Source organism: Vombatus ursinus, unplaced genomic scaffold (assembly GCF_900497805.2).
Source record: "Vombatus ursinus unplaced genomic scaffold, bare-nosed wombat genome assembly UNPS02014832.1, whole genome shotgun sequence".
Classification (NCBI taxonomy): Eukaryota; Metazoa; Chordata; class Mammalia; order Diprotodontia; family Vombatidae; genus Vombatus; species Vombatus ursinus.
This window is the reverse complement of record NW_020954610.1, coordinates 13,373,083-13,395,894: the sequence shown is the minus strand read 5'-3', so window position 1 is coordinate 13,395,894 and position 22,812 is coordinate 13,373,083. Positions and strand designations below refer to the sequence as shown.

Below are 22,812 nucleotides of genomic sequence, written 5' to 3'. Positions count from 1 at the left end.
CCTTCAAATCAAAGCTCATACTATACTTTCTACAAAGACCTTTCATGAGACCTCCAGTTGCCAGAACCGCCTTCCCCACCCCAACTGTCTTGTATTTATTCTGTATGTATTTATATTTGTACATGTCATCATTCCAGTTCGTTGAGTGTAGCTCTCTGTTACCTCCGGGATCAAACATAAAATCTTCTATTTGGCTTTTTAAAAGCCCTTTATACCTTAAAAATTGTTTTTAGCACCCTTGCCTACCTTTCCAGTCTTTTTATACTTTCCTCCCCTCCACATACTCTGCAGTCTAGTGACCCTGGCCTCCTTCCTGTTCCTCACAGTGGACATCTCCCAACTTGAGGCATTTTCCTTGGCTGTTCTCCTTGCCTGGAGTTCTCTCCCTCCTCATTTCTGCCACCTGGCTTCTCTGGCTTCTTTCAAGTCTCAGCTAAAACTCCGCATTTGGCAAGAAGCCTTTTCTCATCCTTTTTAATCTATCTTATCCTGTATACATTGTGTTTGTTCCTGGTTGTTTGCATATCTTCCCCCATTAGACTGCAATCTCTTTGAGAACAGGGACTGTCTTACCTTTCTTTATATCCCCAGTGCTTAGAACAGCCCTGGGCACATTGTAGGCAATAAATGTTTGCTGATTGGTTAGTTATGTAGGCTAAGGGAGAAGGAGGATTCAAAGATGTCTCCAAGGTTGCAAACCTGAGTCACTGGAAGGTACCATTGTATCTTCAAGAGTGATACCTCTGAGAGAAATAAGGAGTTTTAGAAGGAGGGTTAATTGAGTTAGAGTGATAGATGCCCTGGGGTTGTGGTTGGAGAGAAATAATGAGATGTTTTGAATGTGTTGAAGGTGAGGTACACCATTTGAAATGGCCAACAAGCAGTTGGTGATGCAAAACTTAATTTTATCTGATCCTTAAACAGATACAGAGAGGTAATATTCTAGATTAACAGAGTTTAACTGTAACACACTTTTTGGAAATACTCTATCAGGTTCCAAGATAGGCATGTTACTCACTAAAAGCATTTCTTTCACTGTAAGATAAGAATATACTTGGTTTAAAAAGTGAAGGAAAAGCGAGGATACCACGAACACCTGAACTTATGAACTTTGGGTAGGCAGTAAAAATATTTAATTTATAATTAATTCTGGCAGTGTTGACCCTTGCCTGAAATCTGTAGGGTTATATTTTCCTCCTCTACCCAAAACAGCAATCTTTGTCTTTCCCAACTTAAGTAAACTTTAAAGTTGTATTTTTTCCTAAAAGTTGTAGGAAATCCCTTACATACTTATATATAGCTAAATGGTATTTTTAAAACGTAACTGTTGCCTTTATGGCATGACCTGAGAAGTTGTTTCTAGGATTGTAAAGCAAAGGATTTTTCTTTTTTTTAATTGATTGTAACAGTTGTGTGGTCCTGAAGGGAGATCACAGTTCAAATGAGTTAAGTTGCATTGACAAGTTGTGACATTCAGTTCTGCTATTTATGGTTACTTCTGAGTAGCTGCCAAATTACATTTTTTAAAACTGTTCAAAATGACTACTCTCCCTGTAGTGTGAGGGTTCAAAAGCCTTACCAGGAAGCAAATTTATAGGGCAAAATCATCCTCTGCCTGAAATAATGGATAATAAAATTCAAGAGGAGCAGCTAAATGGGCTATACTTAACAAAAGTAGTATTAAGCTTTAAGGATAAAAATAATTTTTTTGTCTAATTGGACCCAGGTAGAACTAAACATAATTTACTCAGTTTAAGTTTATGTTCCCATTGTGTTAACATAATCTGTAGTTTTCACTCACATTAAACCTACTTTTTCCTGGTTAGTTTCACTTCTCCACTTTCTCCCAGCTGAGTTGTTTTGTTTCCCCACAATTTATTTCTAGTAGTATCCAGATAGACAAAAGGTGAATTTGATTTTTCCAAAGCCTAGTGTAGCACAAATACTAACTCATAGAACCCAGGTCTCTAACTCCAAATCCTGCTTTTTATTCTTTTGCACCCAAATCATTTTAACCTCTCTGAGCCTCAGTTTCTTTCTCTGTAAAAATGAAGGGATTGGACAAGATCATTTCTAAAGTATATAACCCTGGCACATAGCAGACACTTAACTAATAAATACTTGTGAATGGATGTGACACCTTGTTCACCATGGACAAAATCATTAGTTTTTCATAGAATTGTAGAATTTAGCACTGGAAGGGCTACCTTAGAGATAATATGATCTCCTTCTCAGGAGATGGGTAGCATTCATTGCATAGATCAGAGATCTTACATCTTTCAAAATTGTTCATTTTTACAATGTCATTATAGCATAACTTGTTTTCCTGGTTCTGCTCAATTCACTCTACATCAGTATATGTCTTCTCAGGTTTTTCTGAAGCCATCTTTTTGTGTCCTTTTCATTTCTCACCTTCTATGATTTGTTCTGTCTAATTTAGTTTTTGTTTCTTTGATTCCCTTTGCTTGTCTGTCTGACCCTCCCCTTCAGTTTTCCATTGCTGGCCTCAGCTAGCTATCCTGTGGCCTAAGACCAACTTATTGATCACAAACTTAATGAATAGAGTTTTATGTGCCCTGTCCTTAAGTTTTGAAGCATACAAATAAAATGTTTTCTAAATCTTAAAAACAACAGTAACTCAAATTAAGTTACTTTTTTTACTTTGCTAGCTCTTGGTTGATTTCTTTCTAGAGGGCTGTGGCACTTAAGAGAAAAAAAAATTTCCTCATCCCCAGTGTAAATGCTAAGGTCGGCTAGGCTATGAGTGGAGATTATTAAAAAATTGAGTTTTTACAAATATTCTGAATGTATACATTTTAAAATATCTGTAATTAAGATATATACTGTTTATAGATGATTTATTTTCTGCTGTAGATATATAGATAAGTATTTATAATTCCTAAGGAATTTATTTTTAAAAATACTGTCTAGGAATATCTAACCTACTACATTTTAAATAGAAAATAGAATTGTTTTATTGAATAGACATATAGCATAAGTATCTTCGATTTCAGAATTCTAATTTTACATAAATTTGTATAGCTTCCTTTTTTATTAATTTCAAAATTTGATATATCTTAAAAAGACCTTCCATATCTTAAATGTCTGTTTATTATCCTCCAATTGCTTTTGTCTTGGGTATTTTGACAGCATGCACCAGAAATTAATCTTTATGATTTATTGTCATTAATTTTAGTAAAATATATTAAAGATAAGCTTTATTCTCTAGGATAAATCTAGTTTTGATCTAGCGATAATAGCCTCAATTATGTATATAATTACATGGAAGAAATAGGGGAAGGTAACTTAGAAACCTATTAGTCAATAATCTTCTAATAGTAATTAAATTTTTTGGTTTTTTGCTGGTTTTCCATGGTAAAAATTTTTAGAAAAACTTTTCACGATACTTTTTCATCATTATTTTGTTTTATTAATTCAGGTGGTATGCATATTGGCCCTTCTGGCAAAATACATGTCAGTAAACCAAATTTAAATATTACTAATATAACAAGTCTATAGAAGCAGCACATTACTATCCCTGCTAATGGAATCACTTTGGTTCACTTGTAAATAGTAAGGCAGTTTAGAATTCTGAAGCATGTGATCTTTCTCCTCAGAATGATTAGTAATAAAGGAAAAAATAACTCCATTTTCTCTGTGCACAATTATCTTTCTCAAATATTAAATACCTTTGTTCAGGAAGGAAAATATAGAGTTCAGTTACAAAATTATTCAACAAATTAGTCCCCGAATGGAATACGGTGTTACTTTTCAGCAGTGACCACTAGTAAAATGGTAGTGTTGAATAACCTTTACAGTGAAGATGAGTGCTAAGATCTCAGTGTTTATAAAAAGGTGGGATAGCAGCAGAAATTTCAGTGTAGAAGATATTGCTATATTTTTCAGACCCATTTAACAAATAATATATCTAATTGTGCATACTTCAGAAAACAAGGATGTTTTTTGCTTTTTACATTGAGTAGCGTTTAGAGAGATAGTGATTATAATTAACCCAAAAGAAAGATCAGTTAGTTTGTGAATGCCTTTTTTCATAAACATTTTTCAGACATTTTAATATATTAATTCCTGTGTTTTTAATACATCAAATTTTCCGACTTGTTTTTCATGAGATCTAAAAAAAGTTATTTTCACATCGACCCTATTGCTTTTATTTTCCTCGTATTACTGTAAGACAACTGTATTACAGGTGATGTGGATAATATTTTTGTACTGTTCAGTGGTTAGGTGTGATTTAAGTACTATAAATATTTCTTTAATATAATTTTCTTTAAATTAAACTTTAGTAAAACTTGGCAATGATTCAGGTTTATTTTTAAATTGCCTGTGTGTGTGTGTGTGTGTGTGTGTGTGTGTGTGTTGACAGGTGTTAATAAAAAACTAAACTTTGAAAATTAAATGTACCAAACTCTACTTTCCCAGATTTTTTTGTGAATGCTTCCTAAATTCTTTCTAATAAGAACTCAAGACAAATAAATATACAGGATGTTTAAATTGGATGCCATTTTTTAATATGAGAATTTCCAGGGGGATTTATAATGTAAGTTCTGTGGTGTATACATGTAATTTAATTTGCAGATTTGCTTACATTTTAACATTTTTTCCAACAACAACTTTTGTAATGCCAAGAATGCCTTTGGATAAATAAGCAAAATTTGATGGAATATCATTTTGTAAATCCTGTTTTCTACCCTTTTTTTGCACAGATGATTGTGTGGTTGGAGAAAATGCTGGATAAAATAATCAGCATTTTCATCATATTTTTGCTAGTAATAGGAACCCTTCTTCTGGCCCTACTACTTACAGCAAAGGTATAGTACTTAAGATTTTATTTGGAATTAGCATCAGAAGACATGGCTACTATTTATGCTAGCACAAATACTGCTATCAGTATACTCCTAAATGTTATTTTTGTTTGAACCAGAAAAGTAATCAATGCACAGTAGTAGACATTTAGTAAATGTTTGAATTGAATTTATTTATGTATTAATACATTAAATACCTTTATTATTAGCACATTTATAATAGCTTAAATGCTTTCTGATTTTTCTTATACTGGTTAGATAGCTTTCTGTTTCCTGCTGTCTTTAGTCATCCAGTTAGACTCAGCTGTGGTCTAGCTTTTTTCCGCATGCTAATCCCTGCAAAAAGTGCTCCCAGAAACTGATCTTTTCTGCTTCTGACCCTTCTGCGGCATTCCCTTCTCATTAACAGAGCTAAAAAGAGACATAATCTCCCCTAAGACTAGCGGACTAGTCCTGCCACGCTTCTTCGTTACTCTCAGGGGGTTGTGTTTGGCGCATGAATCCCTATCTCACCCCTCTAAAGGGAGAGAGTTTCTAGGTTGCAGCTCACATTTAGAAAATATTATTAAATGATTGTGCACATTAACAGAACACTCTCTTCTCAACTCTGCCAACAACAAGGTTAGACATGACATATTAAAGATAAAGCTGAGCTTCCTTTACCACACAGGTGGAAAACTTCTCTGTAGTTTTGAGTCTTGGAGAGCTTCCAGGGCACTGAGATATTAAAGGATTTGCCTTTGCTGTCACACCCAAATGTGTCAGACGCAGCATTTGACTTGAGATCTTCCGGACTCTAAGACTAGCCCTCTGTGTCATATGTCATGCTGCCTTTATTTGTTGAATGGTTGCTACAAGCTCTATTTTAAGTTTAAGCATTTTGTGCTAGTAGTTGTTAATTTTTTAAAAAGTTTAAACGTTATTTGCTTTTCATTCAAAGTCTTTCTTTTTTAATTCAGGTGCATCAAGAGAGTGTACACATGATTCAAGTCACAAGCAGTTTAATCAATGAGACTGTCGCCAACCACCCGGAATGGGCGAAGTAAGGCCACCTTCCTGAAGTCTGAAATTTGACCAGAGTAGTAGAAATGGTGAATGAGGTTCAGCATTCCTCCATTGATGTGGAAACTATAATTTTTTTAAAAAACTGAATAGAATAGGCTCTGTTTCATGTAGGAATGCTGATTTAGTGACAAAAAATAATCTCCCCCAAATATCAAAGACCTTGGAAATCTTCACCTCCTTTGTCAAAAGTGACCCATTCTAACACCAGTGGTTATTTAAGACCTCTCAACATGTTTTCACTTTGTCCAGAAGGAATAGAAACAGTTCCTAGACCTGAGATTTCACCTCCTTCTACTAAGGCCGGTTGGCACCTTCTTTGCAACTTCATGCTTAGAGCCCAAAGCATTTTGAGGTTAAGTGACTTGCCCGGGGTCCCATGGAGATAGATATGTCAAAGGTGGAACTGAAACCTAGATCTTCTTCACCCCAAAGCTGGCCTTCCATACTCTATGTGCTGTCAACAGGGTCACTTGAATATAATTATTTAACCAGATTTTATAATGGACCAGGAGAAGCATAGTGACTGGAGGGTACCTTCAGTGTTATCAAGACCCGGGTTCAAGTTCCACCTGACAACTTGTGGGCTTTGTGACCCTGGGCAAATCACTGTCCCTGAGACTGTAGGGTGCAGAACTTGTGCCAGTATGTACTGGTAGAGGGGGTTTTCTCGTTTGAAGTTCCCCATACCATTGAAATCACAAGTCCAATCCTTCCTCCCTCCCCCAGCCCCTCACAAAGCAAAAACAATGAACTCCGAGTTAACACAGTCACTTTGTTGCAAGATTCCTGTTACTTATCATTGGAATTAAATCTCCTTAGATGCCCCTGTCTTTGTTTACCCTACTTTCAGTTCTTTTAGGGCTATTTAGAAGAATAAGAAGTATCTACCAACATCTGCCCCAGGCATCAACAGAAAGAACCACTGATTTAGAAAAAAAAAAAAAAAGGCACTAAATCCAAATGTTAGTAAACTGCAGACACAGAAATGGCATTTTCTATCACATTTTGAAGTGTGTAGTATTTACCAATTAATGTAGGGTAATTGTAATGCTTTGATATCACAGCCAATGTTATATACAAAAGATTTTATTTTTTTAAATTATTTGGGAGAGTAAAGATTGCTTAGCAGTTTACGTATACCTTCAATCTTTAAAATTTCATAAACTACAATTTCCAGTTTTTTTTAATAATGGCTTACTTTGTATAGAACCTACCATGTACCAGTAGGTACTTTATAAGTATTATCTCATTTGATTTTCATAGCAACTCCAGGAGGTAGGTACTATTATTATCCCTAACAATTGAGGAAACTGAGGCAAACAGGTTAAGTGACTTGCCCAAGGTCACACGGTTGGTAAGTATCTGAGGCTCGATTTGAACTCAAGGCCACTTGATTCCAGGCCCAGCACTCTATCCACTATGCTGTCTTGTTGTCTCTTAAGAAAAAGAAAAAAAATTAAAAATTCAGTGTTTTATATTCTTTATCCCCAGGTGGTTATTATTCTGAATGAATTCTCTGGCAGAATTTCTATCTCCTTACTCTATCTCAGTAAATAAAACGAAATAAGTCTAGATGAGCCTAGAGAAATCTAAGACCACTAAGGTGAAAGCTTTTGAAGAGAGAAAAGTAAAACCTAGAATGCAGAAGAAAGACCCTTATAGAGGACTTAGGCCAGATCCAGGAGACAGGGTTAGAATGGACAAAGCTTCATTTCCACCAGTGAGGCAGCTTATGTGTGTGTATTCCTAACTTTGTGTTCATTACCTGCTATTTATTAAAAATATACTTTAATATTTTTCCTTTTTTTTTTTAAACCTCAGTTGGCTTCCTGAAGCTCAGGTAGTTCAAAGAGCTCTAAATTCTGCAGCTAATAATGTCTATCAGTATGGACGAGAATGGATAACACATAAGGTAAGGTGGGAAAGATATCTTTTTTTTCTGTTTCCTTTTTGTTTGCTATGTTTTTGGCAACTCTTTGCTTTATTATCAAATAATGGAGGATACAGTTTTACTAACTTCTTGGAGAGAATAGAGAATAACTTGTGAAATTAAAGTTTCAGTGTTGTTATTGATGATAGTTTAACATTAGTTTAAGGAACATGAGACATGAGTCATGAATACACACACATAAGCTGCCTCAGTTCTCTATATGGATCTTTCTTCTGTACTCTTAGTTTTACTTTTCTGTCTCCAAAAACTTCCACTTCCACCATCAAGATTATGATCAGTTTTAGCTTTGTTTGCTGACGGTTTCATCACTTAGGTTGAAGAATCAGAAAAACTATTAGGTAGCACTTAATTTTGATTAAAGAACTGATGGGTAGAGTAGAGGTAGCATGAACATCGGGAGAAAAGTGGCCTCCCAGTAGAGTTTGAGGTAGCCAAAGAGGAGAAAACCAATCATATTTAAATATATTGTGGATTGCAGAAAGTTAAGGGAAAAGATCGATGCGGATGGAAGTTCTTAAAAGGGAAATTCTGGCAATACATCACAGATTATTTCTGAGACAAAAAGAAGGGGGATGCATTTCAAGAAACAATTGTGGCTTGGAGAACATGATAGGAATATATTCCAAAGGAAGTTGAGTATCTTGAGTGTGACAGGATGAGATCTAATAATAATCACTAGTGGGGCAGCTGGTGACGCAGTGGATAGAGAACCAGCCCTGGAGTCAGGAAGACCTGAGTTCAAATGCAGCTTCAGTCACATGATACTCACCAACTGTGTGACCCTGGGCAAGTCACTTAACCCTGATTGCCTCGCAAAAAAAAAAAAAAGGAAAGAAAGAAAGAATCACTAACATTTGTATGATGCTTGAAGTTTAGGAAGTGCTTTACATGTTTTCTTATTTGATCCTTACAACAACCTTGTCAAATAGATGCTAATATTATTAATATTATCCCCCTTTTTTTTTTTTTACAGATGAAGAAACTGAGACTAAGAGATTTAGTGACTTGCTCATGGTCACATAGGAAGTAAGCATCTAGGCAAGATTTGAATTCAGGTCTTCCTGATGCCAAGTCCCTTTCCCTATCTGCTGTGTCTAGCAACCTAGGATAAAGGGAAATTTAGCAGTAGAGCAGGATTTCCAGAGGGCTTAAAGCACTCTGCCCTTCACTCTCTTCTGTTTTTTCTCTATACTGTTTAACCTGGTGATCCCATCAGCTTCCATGGTTTCAGTTATCTTCTCTATGCAGATAACTCTCATATCTACTCAGATCTCAGCACGTACCTCTCTCCTAACTTACAGCCTAGCATCTCCAGCTGCCTGCTAGACATCTCTAGTAGGGTGACCCATGGACATCTTAAATTCAGCATGTCCGAAACTGAACTCGTTATCTTGCCCTCAAAACCTCTTCCCAGCTTCCCCATTATTGTCCAGGATGCCATCATCTTTCCAGTCACCCTGACTCACAAGCTAGGCGTCATCCTTACCCTTAATACTCAGTCTTTTGTTAAGTCCTGTTATTTCTGCCTACAGGACATTTTTTCTATATGCCCCTTTTCTAATACTGTAGCCAGCCTAGTGCAGGCCCTCATTGCCTCACACCTTGCCTATTACGATAGCCTGTTGCTTGGTCTTCCTGTCTCAAGTCTCTCCTCATTTTAAGCCATCCTCTGCTTTGCTGTCAAATAGGGCTTCTTAAAATAAAGGAATGACCCTGTTGGGGCAGCTAGGTGGTGCAGTAGATAAAATTCTGGCCTTGGAGTCAGGAGGACCTGAGTTCAAATGTGACCTCAGACACTTGACCCTTACTAACTGTGTGGCCCTGGGCAAGTCACTTAACCCCGATTGCCTCACCAAAAAACAAACCAAAAAAAAAAGGAATGACCCTGTCATCTGCCTATTCAGTAAAATCCTATGGTTCCCTTTTACCTCCACAGTCAAATATAAAATCTCTGTTTGGCTTGTAAGTCCCTTTATTACCTCACCTCTTCCGACCCTACCAGTTTTCTTATACCTTATCCCTAATCCACATTCCCTGCAGTGCAGTGACCCTAGACTTCCTGCCCTTCCACATACTAGACACTCCATCTCCCGACTCAAAGCATTTTCCTGGCTGCTTCCTTTGCCTGGAGCTCTCTCCCTCCCCATCTCTGCCTCCTGGCTTCCTTCTCAGCTAAAGTTCCACTTTCTGCAAGGGTCCTTTCCCAGGCCTCTTTCATCTTAGCCCTGTTAAGGACCTTCCCTCTGAGACTACCCTCAACATATCCTGTATATATCTTTGTACAGAGTTGTTACCATGTTTTCTCCTTCATTAGACAGAACTCTGAGGGCAGTCACTGTTTTTGCCTTTCTTTGTATTGCTAGTGCCTGGTACATTGTAGGTGCCAGCAAACTGGCTGGAATGGTGTGGCAGAAGAAAGTGGACTGAGGAGAGGCAGGGCTGAGCTGGGTGGAGATGAATGAGAATGTGAGGAAAGGGGTTTTCCCCTCAGCCCATGGCAGCTGTGAGTCCACATGGAGTGGGAAGTAAGGGGTAGGTATTGGGTAGCTCTTGAACAGGGTCATGGTATCCGACTGGAGGACTCACGAGAAGACAGGCAGAGCAGCTGAAAAGGTGGAGTAGAAAGAACTGACGGGGATGGCAGCAGCAGGACCTCTAACTCCCTGGCTGCCAACTACAACCCCAGCTCTTTCCTAACTGCGTCTTTCTATAATGGCAGCAGCAGCTCACACCTCTCCCTATGGATAAGAGGGGGAAGAGGAATAGAAATGTCCAGAGATATTAATGATAGGCCTTGAAAGAAAGGAGACTTTTAATCCCAGGCAAGTAGAAACATCCTCCAAATGTAACAGCACTGAACTGTTGCTGGGCCAAGGGATGCTAGGGTGCCCAGCTCTACCTCTGAGGCGCATCTGACCATTGGCCCATGCTTGTGGTCTAGATTTAGTATTGGGGGATCCAGGAATTCAGAGAGAAAGTTAGACAGTCACTGTCCCTGGCTCTTTATGCCCTCACCCTGTACCCATTGAGAAAATGACTTGAAGTTTACATCTGGCTTATGTCAGGGATCTCCCCAAAAGAAAGAAATGAGGTACATAATGTACAATGTGGAGATGTAAGACAAATTATGCCACTGGACTTTAAAAAAAAAGTATGAACCACACAAAAGAAATGCTAAACACAAAAGACCCACAGGGATGAATTTTTTTAAAAACTGAAGTAGTAGCGTATAACTACCATTTTACTACTAGGATTACTACTAGTTGTGCGACTCTTGGCAAGTCATTTATCCTCCATCTGCCTCAGTTTCCTCAGCTGTAAAATGGGGATCATAATAACACCTTCCTCCCAAGATTGTTGTGAAGATCAAATGAAATAATATTTATAAAGTACCTAACACATAGGAGGCACTTAATAAATGTTCATTACCTTTCTTCTTGTTATTACTATCTTTAATAGTAATCATAATAATAAATAATAGTTATCATTGTTAAATAATATATATGGCCAATCATTCCTGGACTTCTGGGGTTTGCAAGTGCGTTTATACTTGGTTAGATGTAGCTGTAACTGGTCTAGGAAAAACACGTCTTTTCTTCTGAGTGCTCTGGTGAGTAGGATTCCTTTTAGGACCCCACTTGTATTCATGCGTATTATAATGGGCCTAGTGAGAGTCAGGCTAATTGGACTAATACTTCAGTTGCTTGAGGTGAGAATTGGTACTCAGTATGGTTTGTTCTTAGATGTCTTCTCTGGACTCCAGTCTTTAGCTAATATTAGTGGACATAACGTGGAAAAGAGGCACTGGTTATTGTTTTACATATGGATTTCAGCAAGATGCTTGACATTCCTTGTCAGAGTTTCTTTGTGGACAGAATGGAAAAATAAAGACTAGATCAGTATTCCCAACTACACTGAAGAATTTTTTTTCCTTTAAACTGTGAACTACTTCATCTCAGTCTCATAATTCTCAGTTATACTGGAGAAAGAAAAAGCAGGATATAGGGAGGAAGAATTATTTTTGTTTTGTTTTTTAAATTTATAAGTGTTAAGAGATAAAGATTAGATATTAAAATTTTTGTGAATCAGCAAAAAATTTGTCATGGACTAGTGCCAAATTATAAGTAAAACTGTTTAGATTTGTAATAGGTTGAGCAGTTTTGTCCCAAAATACGGAATAATCAATTATTGTGCAACTAAAGGGAGGTCTTCAGTATTTTGAAGTGATTTGGATTACAATATAGAGGGCTTGGTCATCAAATTTCTGAATCATAAAAAAACAGAAACTTCTATGTTAGATGGCATGGGCAACTTCCAAATCAGGAAGAAACCTGTATAAGCCAAATCTAACAAGATTAAATATGAAATTATAATTAAAGTAAAAGTGATCTTTAAAATAACTAGTTGAACATGTTGAATTTAAAATGTCCTTTTAAAAATACAAGCTATATTTAATAGATTTGTTGTTTTATGAACAATTTTTTTCTTTTTTCTTTATATGGAAATGCTCATGTTTGGTGTTTGGGATGTACAGAATAACAAAAACCATTTTTTTTTTTTTCGTAAAAAACAAGGCCAAAAGATAAATGAAATAACTGGCTGAGTTAATAGAAGATAGTTTTGACATTTTATATAATTGTTCCACTAAATAGTTCTTAATTTCATTTGTTGATTAACATTTATTAAATTAAATTTGTTAATACAAATACTTTAGCTTTTGTTCACAAAGAAGAATTATTTTGTGTTAGAAACAGTCAGACAGCTCAGATGCAGATATCCAAGCACCTATGTCTATAATGCCATTGAAAATATTACTCTTGAAGTAAGTTTACAAAAACTTACATAGGAATTACTTTTAAACTCTAACAATAATAATCATGATTATGTAATAATGTGGTCACTTAGAATGACTGCAGATGACAAACACCAACACACCATGGGAGCAGGATTTTTCTATGCAAAGTTAATTGTCCATTGTGATTCCTTACTCTTAACTGTTTTAGCAGTATGTTTCATTTATTCATTAAAATAAAGCTGACTAAGCAAGCAGAAGTAATAAAGAAGGATAAGCAGAAGAATAAAGAAGGAAAGACAAGTGTTGCATTGGAGTTTTGAACTGTGGGATGTTAATTTTTACTGTTTATATGGTTTTTAAAAAATCTGGGATGCCAAAGTTTATTTGGAACATGTAAACAAATGCCAATAAATTTTGTTTTCATGTCATTGTTTTCTATAATACTAAACCTGTCTTTGTGTCTATTGTAGCTTCGTAAGATTTTGGGAGATAAAGTGAACAATACTGCTGTGATTGAAAAGCAAGTACTAGAACTCTGGGACAGACTGTATCACTCTTGGTTTGTAAAGGTAAGTAATGTGTAACTTACAAAGATATGGAATTTTTAGGAAGGTAGATTTCACCTCATTATAAGGAAAAAAATCCTAATAGAGTGATCCAAAAATGAAAAATGCTACCTAAAAAATTATGAGTTCCACATCCCTGGAAGCATTCCAAACAAGTCAGTATGATCATTTGCCAGGGATGTTGTAGAGGGTATTCATTCTTCAGATAGCATTTGGATTAGATGATCTCTAAGATACCTTCTGACCTTTAAGATTCTATGATAGCTGTAAATTATTTTGTAAAATCTGCTAACATAGGGGGATACTGGTTTAATTAATAAGTTATTTTCATTTGTTGAGTATAAGGTCTCAAATTACTGCGAACTTAGCAGGAATTATGAGCTATGGACGAACCACAGAATGGAAGAGGGAGTAGTTTTCCCTAGTGCTTATGTAGAGATAGCAGAAGCTCTGCTTTTGTAAATTCATCAAGTTGATAGAGAGGAAGCAGTAAATGAAAGCCATTGTTTGTCTTAGTGACCTGGCTATGATTTAATGACAATTTATCTAGAGTGGGTTTGGAGAGCAGTAGTGAGGTGCTGATATTAGGTCCAGCTAACTCTAAGGTGAGAAACTGGGATCTCATGGGTAGAAAGTTATACTTTTTATCTCATGTACTGATGGGCTAGGAAGTTAATAAAGCCATTATTGCTGCTTTTTCTTCCAAACAAATATGGAATGAGAAGAATAGGAATGTTTATTTGCAAGTACTTTTTATATAGGTATTTTTATAATGCCCCTTTTGTTTCTCTTTACCAGGATAACATATGCCTGTATTCTCACTGTTTGCTTTACCTCCTTCACTGGAACTTCAGATTAAACAATCAATCAGAGAGCATTTATTAAGCATCAAACTATTTGCCAGGCACTAAGCTAGAGGCTGGGAATAGAAAGACAAATAGAAAGACAAAAATGAAACTATTCCTGCCCTCAAGGAGAGCAGTGAAGGAAACAACATGTTCATATATAAGTATATATAAATATTCTCAAGGTAATGCTGGGGAGGAAGACACTAGCAGCTGGGGAGACCAGGACGGGCATCCTGAAGAAGCTTTCACATGAGCTGAGCTTTGAAGGAAACTGAGGATTCCACAAGGTGGGTGTGAAGAGGGAGTGCATTCTAGGCTCTAGAGACCAGCACCACAAAAGCACAGAAATGGGAGACGCATATCATGTGTGGGGAACAGACACAAGGCCAGTTTGGCCCTAGAGAGAGTAAGGAGCCATTGAAATTTATTGAGCTGGAATGTGACATGGTCAGACCTGTGCTTTAAGAAATTCACTTTGATCGTTGTGAGGAAGAGAAATTGGAGATGGGAAAGACTTGGGGCAGGAGCTCCAATGAGAACTGTTACAGTTACCTGAGAAGGGATGAGAGCCTGGACTAGAGTGGTCATTTTAGTGAAAAAATGAGGACAGATGTGAGATACTTGTGGAGGAAGAATCAACAAGATTTGGCACCTGATAAGATAGGTGGTGTGAGAGAGAGAGTGAGGAATCAATGATGACCCCAAAGTTGGAATCCTAGGTGACTGGAAGATTGGTGGTACCTCTAACTGATATTTGGAAGTTTGGAAGACAGGTAGGCCTTGGAAAAAAGGTTGTGAGTTTTGTTTTGTAGACATCAGGATTCTGATGGACACAGGAAATCCAGTTAGAAATACCCAGTAAGCTTGTTGAAGATATGGAACTAAAATTCAGAAGAGAGACTAGGGCTGAATATATAGATCTGGAAGCCATTTGCATATAAATACTAACTAAACTCATGGCAGCTGATGAGATAACCAAGAGAATATGAACAAAGAACAGAAGTATGCCCAGGACAGAGCTTTGGCATAGGAGCAGTGGAGGATGATCCAGAAAGAGAGTAAGGGGTGGTCAGTCAGAGAGAAGAATCAAGAGCAGAGCAATATCCTAAAAGCCCAGAGAAGAGAAAGTGGCCGGCAGGGTCAGGAAGAGTGAGGATTGACAAAAAGCATTGTGATTTGGTGAGTGAGAGATCACTAGTACCTTTGAAGAGACCACTTTCAGTTCTAGGAGTTTAGATGTTAAAGAGAAGAACTCTATAGGATAATAAAATCAAGACAAGGATTTTTCAGTGTGAGGGAAAGCTAGTGATGTATGTAAGGAACAGAGAAAGTTAAAATCTTTAACCTTTATTGTGAATGACAGAGAAATCATTTTACATCATCCGAATTGGAATTTACATAGTCAGAAGTTATTCGAAGACAGAAATTATGCCAGTAAATATTGTAGGTTTTAATGGTAGTCATTCTCTGGACTTCTTTTAGGTGTTATCTTGGTTTCTTCTAGCCAGAGTAAATTTCTTCTCATCTTTTTTTGGAGGCACGTAAGAGGTGCAGTGGATGGAGTGCTAGGCCTGGAGTCAGGGAGATAGATGTAAGTTCATAGCCAGCCTCAGGCACTTAACTTATTAGCTGTGTGATGCTGGACAAGTCACTTGCCTTCTCTTCACCTAAATTTCCTCAACTGTAAAATGGGGATAATAACAGTACCTAACTCACAAGATTTTTGTGAGGGTTAAATGAGATGTATGAGAAGTGCTTAGCAAAGTGCCTGGCACATAGTAGGCACCCTACAAATGGGTATTCCCATTGCCTTCCTTTATGTTGCCCTGTCTTTTCAGTTAGTCACACATCTCTTAAATTCCTCATGCCTGCCAACCCAGCCTTTTACTAATTTCTTTGCATGTGATCACCCAAAGTAAAAATTGGTAGTTGCAATTTGCCTTCAATTCAACAAGTATTCAAACAACTGTGATTCAGAGTGTAATGATTTCAAAGGAGAAGTATAGACAGCATGCTTTGAGAAATGTGAGGGGATGGAATCATTTCTGCTTTGTTGCAGAAGGCTTCATATTTTTGGAGGAATTGGCATCTGACGTGGGTGCCTTGAAGGAGGAATGCTCTTCAACAGATAGGAGTAGTTAATTCCAGATATAGGGAGTGGAATGAAGAAAGGTAGAGAAACAGAGAACAAGATGAAAAAAGGTAAAACAGTCCAATGTGACTAGAATGTAAAATTTGTTGTAGGGGAAGGAGTATGAAATAATAGTGGATAGAAGGGTTGAATCCAATTGTGGAAGGCCTTAAATTCCAGTATCAACTTATACTTAATTCAGTAAACAACAGAAATATAATCTCTATCTATATGTGTGTCTTCATGTGTGTGTATACACATGAACTCAAATTTGTAAATTTTGCAAATACACATGTTCACATCCTCCCGATTTAGGACTATTACTTCTTTCTTCCTGCCTTAATAGGTCTTGATTACCATGCCTAGCTCCTAGAATCCTGGCTTTCAGGAAAATATGGAGGATAATGGAGGCTGAGAAAGTAGCTAATCTTTTCACAGGTACAGGAATAACCATCTTCTCTCCCTGACTCTATCACCTCTAGGCCTTGACTTCTTGGCCTTACTTCTCTAGTAAACCTCTCTGCAACTGCCATCTGCAGCATTTCTTCCATATGGTGATGCTGAGGACCTAAAATCCATATCATTCTATATGACCCGTATTAAGATAGTTGCTTCTGGCCTGACAATTCTTGGGTAAAAATAGGTATATTAAACCCAAAATATGAGGAATATGAGTTGTTCTGTCCGTCTGTCCATTCTTTGCAGTTCAGTGGTTTGACTACTGAGAAGGTAAAGAAATGTAGCCCAGCAGTCTTGTTTTCCTCTGTCTTCCTTGAATCCAAAAGGAATAGAGAGAAACCTGGAAGATAAATGGAGAAGGGAAGAGATGTAGAAAGTAAGAAAAAATGGAGAAACTAGAAAAGTATCAAAGGAAGAAAATGTGGTTGTTAAGCATAAGCAGTAATAATAACTAGCATTTATATAGCTCTTCTGAGTTTGCGGAGGATTTCACATGTTCCCTCCTCTGATGCTCACAGTAGCCCTGCAAGGTGGCTGCTATTATCATCCCCAATGACTTACCTCAGATGATACAACTAGAAAGCACCTATGGCAAGATCTGAATGTATGTCTTCCTGACTCCAGGCCCAGTGCTTTATCCAGTATACCTCCTTATTTTGTCACAAGCAATAAAATTAATGTTGATAGGTTTCTTGTGTGTCAGGAGACACAGTTGATTCTTAAACTAAGATATGAGTAAAACAGGACTTTTCTGTGCCAAACAACATGAAGAGAATTAAAATACAAAAATATAATAGATCTTTGGTCTTTTAGGTGGTAGGCTATTTATTTCACTTCTTATAATAATTCAAAGCTTTTTATGTCTAAATGCTCATTTAAGTACTTTTAAATATGCTTCTAAAAATCCATTATTTTTTTTAAAACTTTAACATTATATTTTTCCCCAATTACATGTTAAAACAATTAAAAAAAATTTTTTTTTAAAGTTTTGAGTTCCAAATTCTATTCTTCCCTCCACTCATCTCTCCCTGAGACGGTAAGAAATCTGATACAGTTTATACATGTGCAATCAAATCCATTACTTTTTTTAAACACTTGATTTAATATTCACATTCTGTTCTACTTTGTAGAATATAACACATTCAGGAAGGCACAAAGGTCACAAGATGACTATAACTCGTCAGAATAGCTGGCTTGGAGATATTCTGGATTGGCAGGATATTGCTTCCTTTGTTCATGAAAACATCGAGACATTTCTTTCTGTAAGTAATTTTGTTTATACTAACATATACATATAAATGAAAAGTGTAAAAACTACCCTTTGACTTGTTTCTGTTTGCAGAGGTTTTTACTCATTGTGTTATACTTGATCTCGGATAGGGCATGCCTTTATTGCTAAGGCACACATTTTTAAAAGCTGTGGAAGTAATTCCTTTGTCACTTTCTCAGCTGGCTGAGCTGATCCCAGAAACGTCATGAGTCATCCTAGCATATGCATCATAGCACTGTTCTTTATAACAACCTAGTTGTTCCCTAGAGATTTGGAGCACTGAAATGTCTCTAAACTGATCAGAATGTACCTGGTAAACACTTGAAGAGCAATCAGATTTTTTTGTAGGTCTAATTGTTTATTCTTTTAGAGGGTCAGTGATGACCCCATTTTAGTGATCAGTTCAGGGAATAGTAGTGCTCATCAAATACATCTCAGGGACCCATCTCCCTGTAATGAAATGAATCATCAGTACAAAACTACTTAAAGTTTCTGAATTCTGTTTATTTGGTCATTTATTTGACATTCAAAAAAAAAAAGGAATGGCACCTTTTAAAATTTTTTCTAAAAAGATCAGTTCGGCATGGGTGGGTAGGTAGATGGATGATGATGATAATGATGATGTTGTTCTTTAAGCTTTATCCTCAGTCATGTACCATAAGAAAAAAAAGGGAAGAGAAGAACATTAGTCTATTTTGACCCTCAAGGTCAAAATAAGAGATCATAAAATCACAGAGCTAGAGTTGGAAGAGGCCTCCTAGGTCACCTTATCTAATCTCCTCATTTTACAGATAAGGAAACTGAGACCTAGGGAGGGTAAGTGATTTGCCCAAGGTCACAAATTTGGTGAATATCAGATAGGAATTGTATTTGTTTTTCTTTTTCATTTTTTTAAATTCTCAACTTTACAAATACCAAATAAAATTAGTATTTCTGAAGAACAGGAAAAGAGGATTGCATATGGAACTAGACATTTATTAAGTATAGATTGCTTGTGTTTTTATGTAAGTACATATTTGCAGGTCTCAAAGTGCTATATAAATGCTATATAATAAATGCAACATATAACTTTCAAAGCCGTCCTGCATATCTTTGATTCTGTTTGTTCTTTTTTAGAACAAAACTTTTTTAGAGTGAACCCTGTCCCCAGTTCTCTTCTTATTCATCTTTACCCCAAAAAATTGTGAGGAGGAAGGAAAAAACCCTTGTAACAAATATGCATAGTCAAGCAAATCAGATTCCACATTGGGAATGTATTCAGAAATGTATTCAGAAACAAGATTTGCAACTAGGTCCTCGGACTTGAGATGCAGCACTTTTCCTCTTACCATGCTACCCTCCATCAAGGCGGACCATGAAGGGATTTTACCTTTCAGGAAGGAAAGATAGTTTAGGACAGAGGAAGATAAGTTCTAATAAAAATGATGAACACACCAGCAATACCACTGCTAGGCCAGTACTCCAAAGAGAGAAAAGATCCATAGGTACAAAAATTATTTATGGTAGCTCTGTTTGTTATAGCAAAGAACTGGAAGCTAAAGGGATACCCATTTGTTGGAGAATGACTGAGCAAATTATGATATATAATGTTATCACCCTGTAAGAAATGATGAAAAGGACTTTTTTCAGAGAAACCTGGAAAGAATTGTGTGAATTGATAAAAAATGAAGTAAACAGAACCCGGACAGTAATTTATACAGTAATGACAATATTGTAGAGAAACAAGTCTTTGAAACACTTAAGAAATTTGATGAATGAAATGATCAACCATGACTCCAGCGATGAAGCATGAACCAGCCCCCTTACAGGGAAGTGACAGTCTTAAGGTGCAGAATAAGACACATCTTTAGACATAATGAATATGTGGATTTATTTTGCTTGACTATTCATAATTGTTACAAGGGTTTTTTGTTTTTTACCTTCCTCATTATTGTCAAAAAAGAGAAGGAAATATAGAAGGAAGCAGACAAGCAGGACAGTTTTGAAAATAAAACATTGAATTTATTATATACTTAAAAGAGAAAAAGCAAACTGCACAGAATAGAGATTCAAAATTCCTTGTACACTCTTCATTATTTGCCCTACTTCATATGTGGAAACACTCATTTGGTATTTGTTAAGTTTATAACAATTTAAGAAAGAAAAGGCATAGTTTTCCAGTGTGAGCAAAAGTAAAATGTAATTAAATTGCAGTTGTTTATAATTAAGTACTCCAAGAGTACCCAAGTATAATTTCAGTTCCTCTAATTCTTGCTCTTAAGGATGTTGGCTTTGTCTCTTAGAAAGTTCTGTTGTAATCATACTGTTTTTAAATATTTTGATATGTATTTTAAATTTAAAACAATGTCATTTTGATAGAAAATATTGGATCTTGAGGTTTGTCTTTGAAGTTTTCAGTTATCAATTCTGAAAAAATAACCTTGTGGCTTGGTTATGGTACGCTAATAAAACACCACCACCATCTGGTGGCCCTGCGCTTAGTTGCAGAGATAATACCAAAGGCGGAACTAAGCCACTTTCTTTTTTCTTTGAATATAATTTTTGTCTTCACATCCAACAGTTAGGGTTAAACTCTCTTGTCAACAAGCAATATGACAAATATATGCATTTTACAGACAGAGTAATTGAGGTACCTATAGAAAGTAAGTAATTAAATTGTCAATCAAAGCCACTCAGTGGGTAAAAGAATCAAGCCCTAGCTGGGTTGATTTCCTTAATACTTAATAGTTACATAATTCCCATAAGGATACAGTTTCTCATTTATGCTGGTTCTAGACAATGACTCTTGCCAAAGTGTTTAAATTCTCATTGAAAGGAGAAGAGGAGAGACCAAGGTGCCTTTGAAGTCCTGTTTTTAGAGATTTCCAGAAGGACTGGTTGAATTTATTACTCAGACATAGGCAAATGGAAACAGCATTCATTGTTGATATGGAAGAAAACTATTTCTAACAAACTGAATATTGCTCAAGGAAGTTCATATTTACAAAAAACTAAACCCATCATTTTCCAAGGAAGGCCTGCCTTTTTTTAATTGTCATCTATGATGTCTATTAAGACAGATTGTTTAAACCAGACACTTCTCACCCTCTCTCCTTAGATACACATACATCCTTATGTTAATGGGGACTGTTACAGGGTGTCTCATAAGTCTTAGTGCAATTTTAAGACATTAAAGCTTGAAAGACGAAAGACAAAAGCCATTAAGACTTTTGGGACATCCTGTATTATGCCCCCTGAGTCACTCTTTCAGTTAGCCACATACAACAGATATTTACTTCCTTTCCTTATCCTTTCCTGTAGCTCAAATGCTACTCAATTTATTACTGTAGCACTCTCCATGTAGGACATGATTTCATCCTGTAGTATATAAGGATATACCTGTTTGTATTAGGTTCCAGTAATAGGAGACTATTTATTTTTGAGGTAGCTTTAAAACTCTACATTTTACAAAGAAGTTAATTTGTCTTTTAAAAGTAATCTCAGGGGCAGCTAGGTGGTACAGTGGATAGAGCACCAGCCCTAAAGTCAGGAGGACCTGAGTTCAAATCCGGCCTCAGACCAAACATTTGACACTTACTAGCTGTGTGACTCTGGGCAAATCACTTAACCCCAACTGACAAAAAAATTAAAAAATAAAAAGTAATCTCAAGTACAGTCTTGAGGCTGTACTTTTTAACTTAGTTTTCCTTAAAATCAGCCCCAAATTTGGAGTTTTCAGAACAGAGCAAATGCTTCCAGTGAGTAGGAGTCTCAGAGAATTGACCAGAGCAGTGGCATAGACAATTATGTGTCAGAGGCAGAATTTGAACCCAGGTCTTTCTGGCTCTAAGGCGAGCCTGCACAGCATGTGGCCTGCCAAAGTGACCCATGGATGATATGTTGTGCAGGCCTGCTTTATGCAAATCCCTCAGCAAAACTGACTATGCGATTTTCCATTAAGGCAGGCACGCACAACATATTGCCTATGGGCTGCTTGCAGCCTGCCAAAGGATTTTGGGTGGCCCAAGAAAAATATAGAAGATGTAAAACAAGCCTGCTCACCCTACAGCCCACAGGCCGTATGTTTTGCAGGCCTGCTGCAAGGCTGCTGCAAGGTATCCCGAAGGAAAGAGAAATCATACTACTGCTGTCACCTTTGCCATCACCTCCCCTCAGACCCATTGGGTGGGAGATAACCCAGGACCTTGTGCCCAAGAGCCCAGGGAATAGTGGCTTCCATGTTTCTAGCCTGACTCCTGTAGAACATTGTTCAGGGAAACAACCCTGCATCCGCACTGCTGGCCAACTGCTACCTGTGGCCTCGAGGCCACACTTGAGGACCTCGAGGCCACAGGTTCTCCTCTCCTCTCCTATCCCCTCTTAGTCCCACTTCAAGTTAAGCCTTTTATACAAAAGAATAACCCTTTTGACTATACAGCGTGGTGTTTATAACTTTAGGTGCTGCAACCCCTAACTTCTTAGCAACCACTGCTCCTGAAGATCCAGAAGAAACGGTTATTACCACCAGAGTCCTTGGAATTGTCAAATGCTTCACCATCAAAAACAAATATGGTTTATCAGTGACTAAAAATGACTCCTTCCCTACCTCTCATCCATCTCTGTTTAACCTGTCTTGTGCACTTAATGGCATTCTAAATTTGATAGAGCTTTTGTGTGTTTATACCCTTACTAAACTGTAAAATTCTTGAGATCAAAAACTTTTTTTTCATCTTTGTATCATCATTACCTGGCATAGTTGCATTACATGTAACAGTTACTTAGACAGATGTTTTTCTGAATTGAATAGAAAAATCTTTCATCTTACCTCTCTGTTCCCTCACCATCAAGAAGCCCTCTTCTGTAGAATAGGATTTTTGTCCTCTCTGCATTCAATTTTAACATTTTACAGCCAGCCTCACAGTGTC

At 36.8% G+C, this 22,812-nt stretch overlaps 1 protein-coding gene across 2 annotated transcripts in view; it reads left to right on the top strand.

The window, feature by feature from the left end:
- LOC114025897 (transmembrane protein 245-like) overlaps positions 1-22,812 on the top strand; it is an 85,140-nt gene that overhangs the window by 25,831 nt on the left and 36,497 nt on the right. For both annotated transcript variants that reach the window (XM_027839411.1, XM_027839412.1), the window contains exons 7-11: positions 4,725-4,829; positions 5,783-5,865; positions 7,710-7,800; positions 13,105-13,203; positions 17,769-17,900. In XM_027839411.1, the coding sequence (XP_027695212.1) occupies positions 4,725-4,829; positions 5,783-5,865; positions 7,710-7,800; positions 13,105-13,203; positions 17,769-17,900 (510 nt within the window). The remainder of the gene's footprint in view (positions 1-4,724; positions 4,830-5,782; positions 5,866-7,709; positions 7,801-13,104; positions 13,204-17,768; positions 17,901-22,812) is intronic.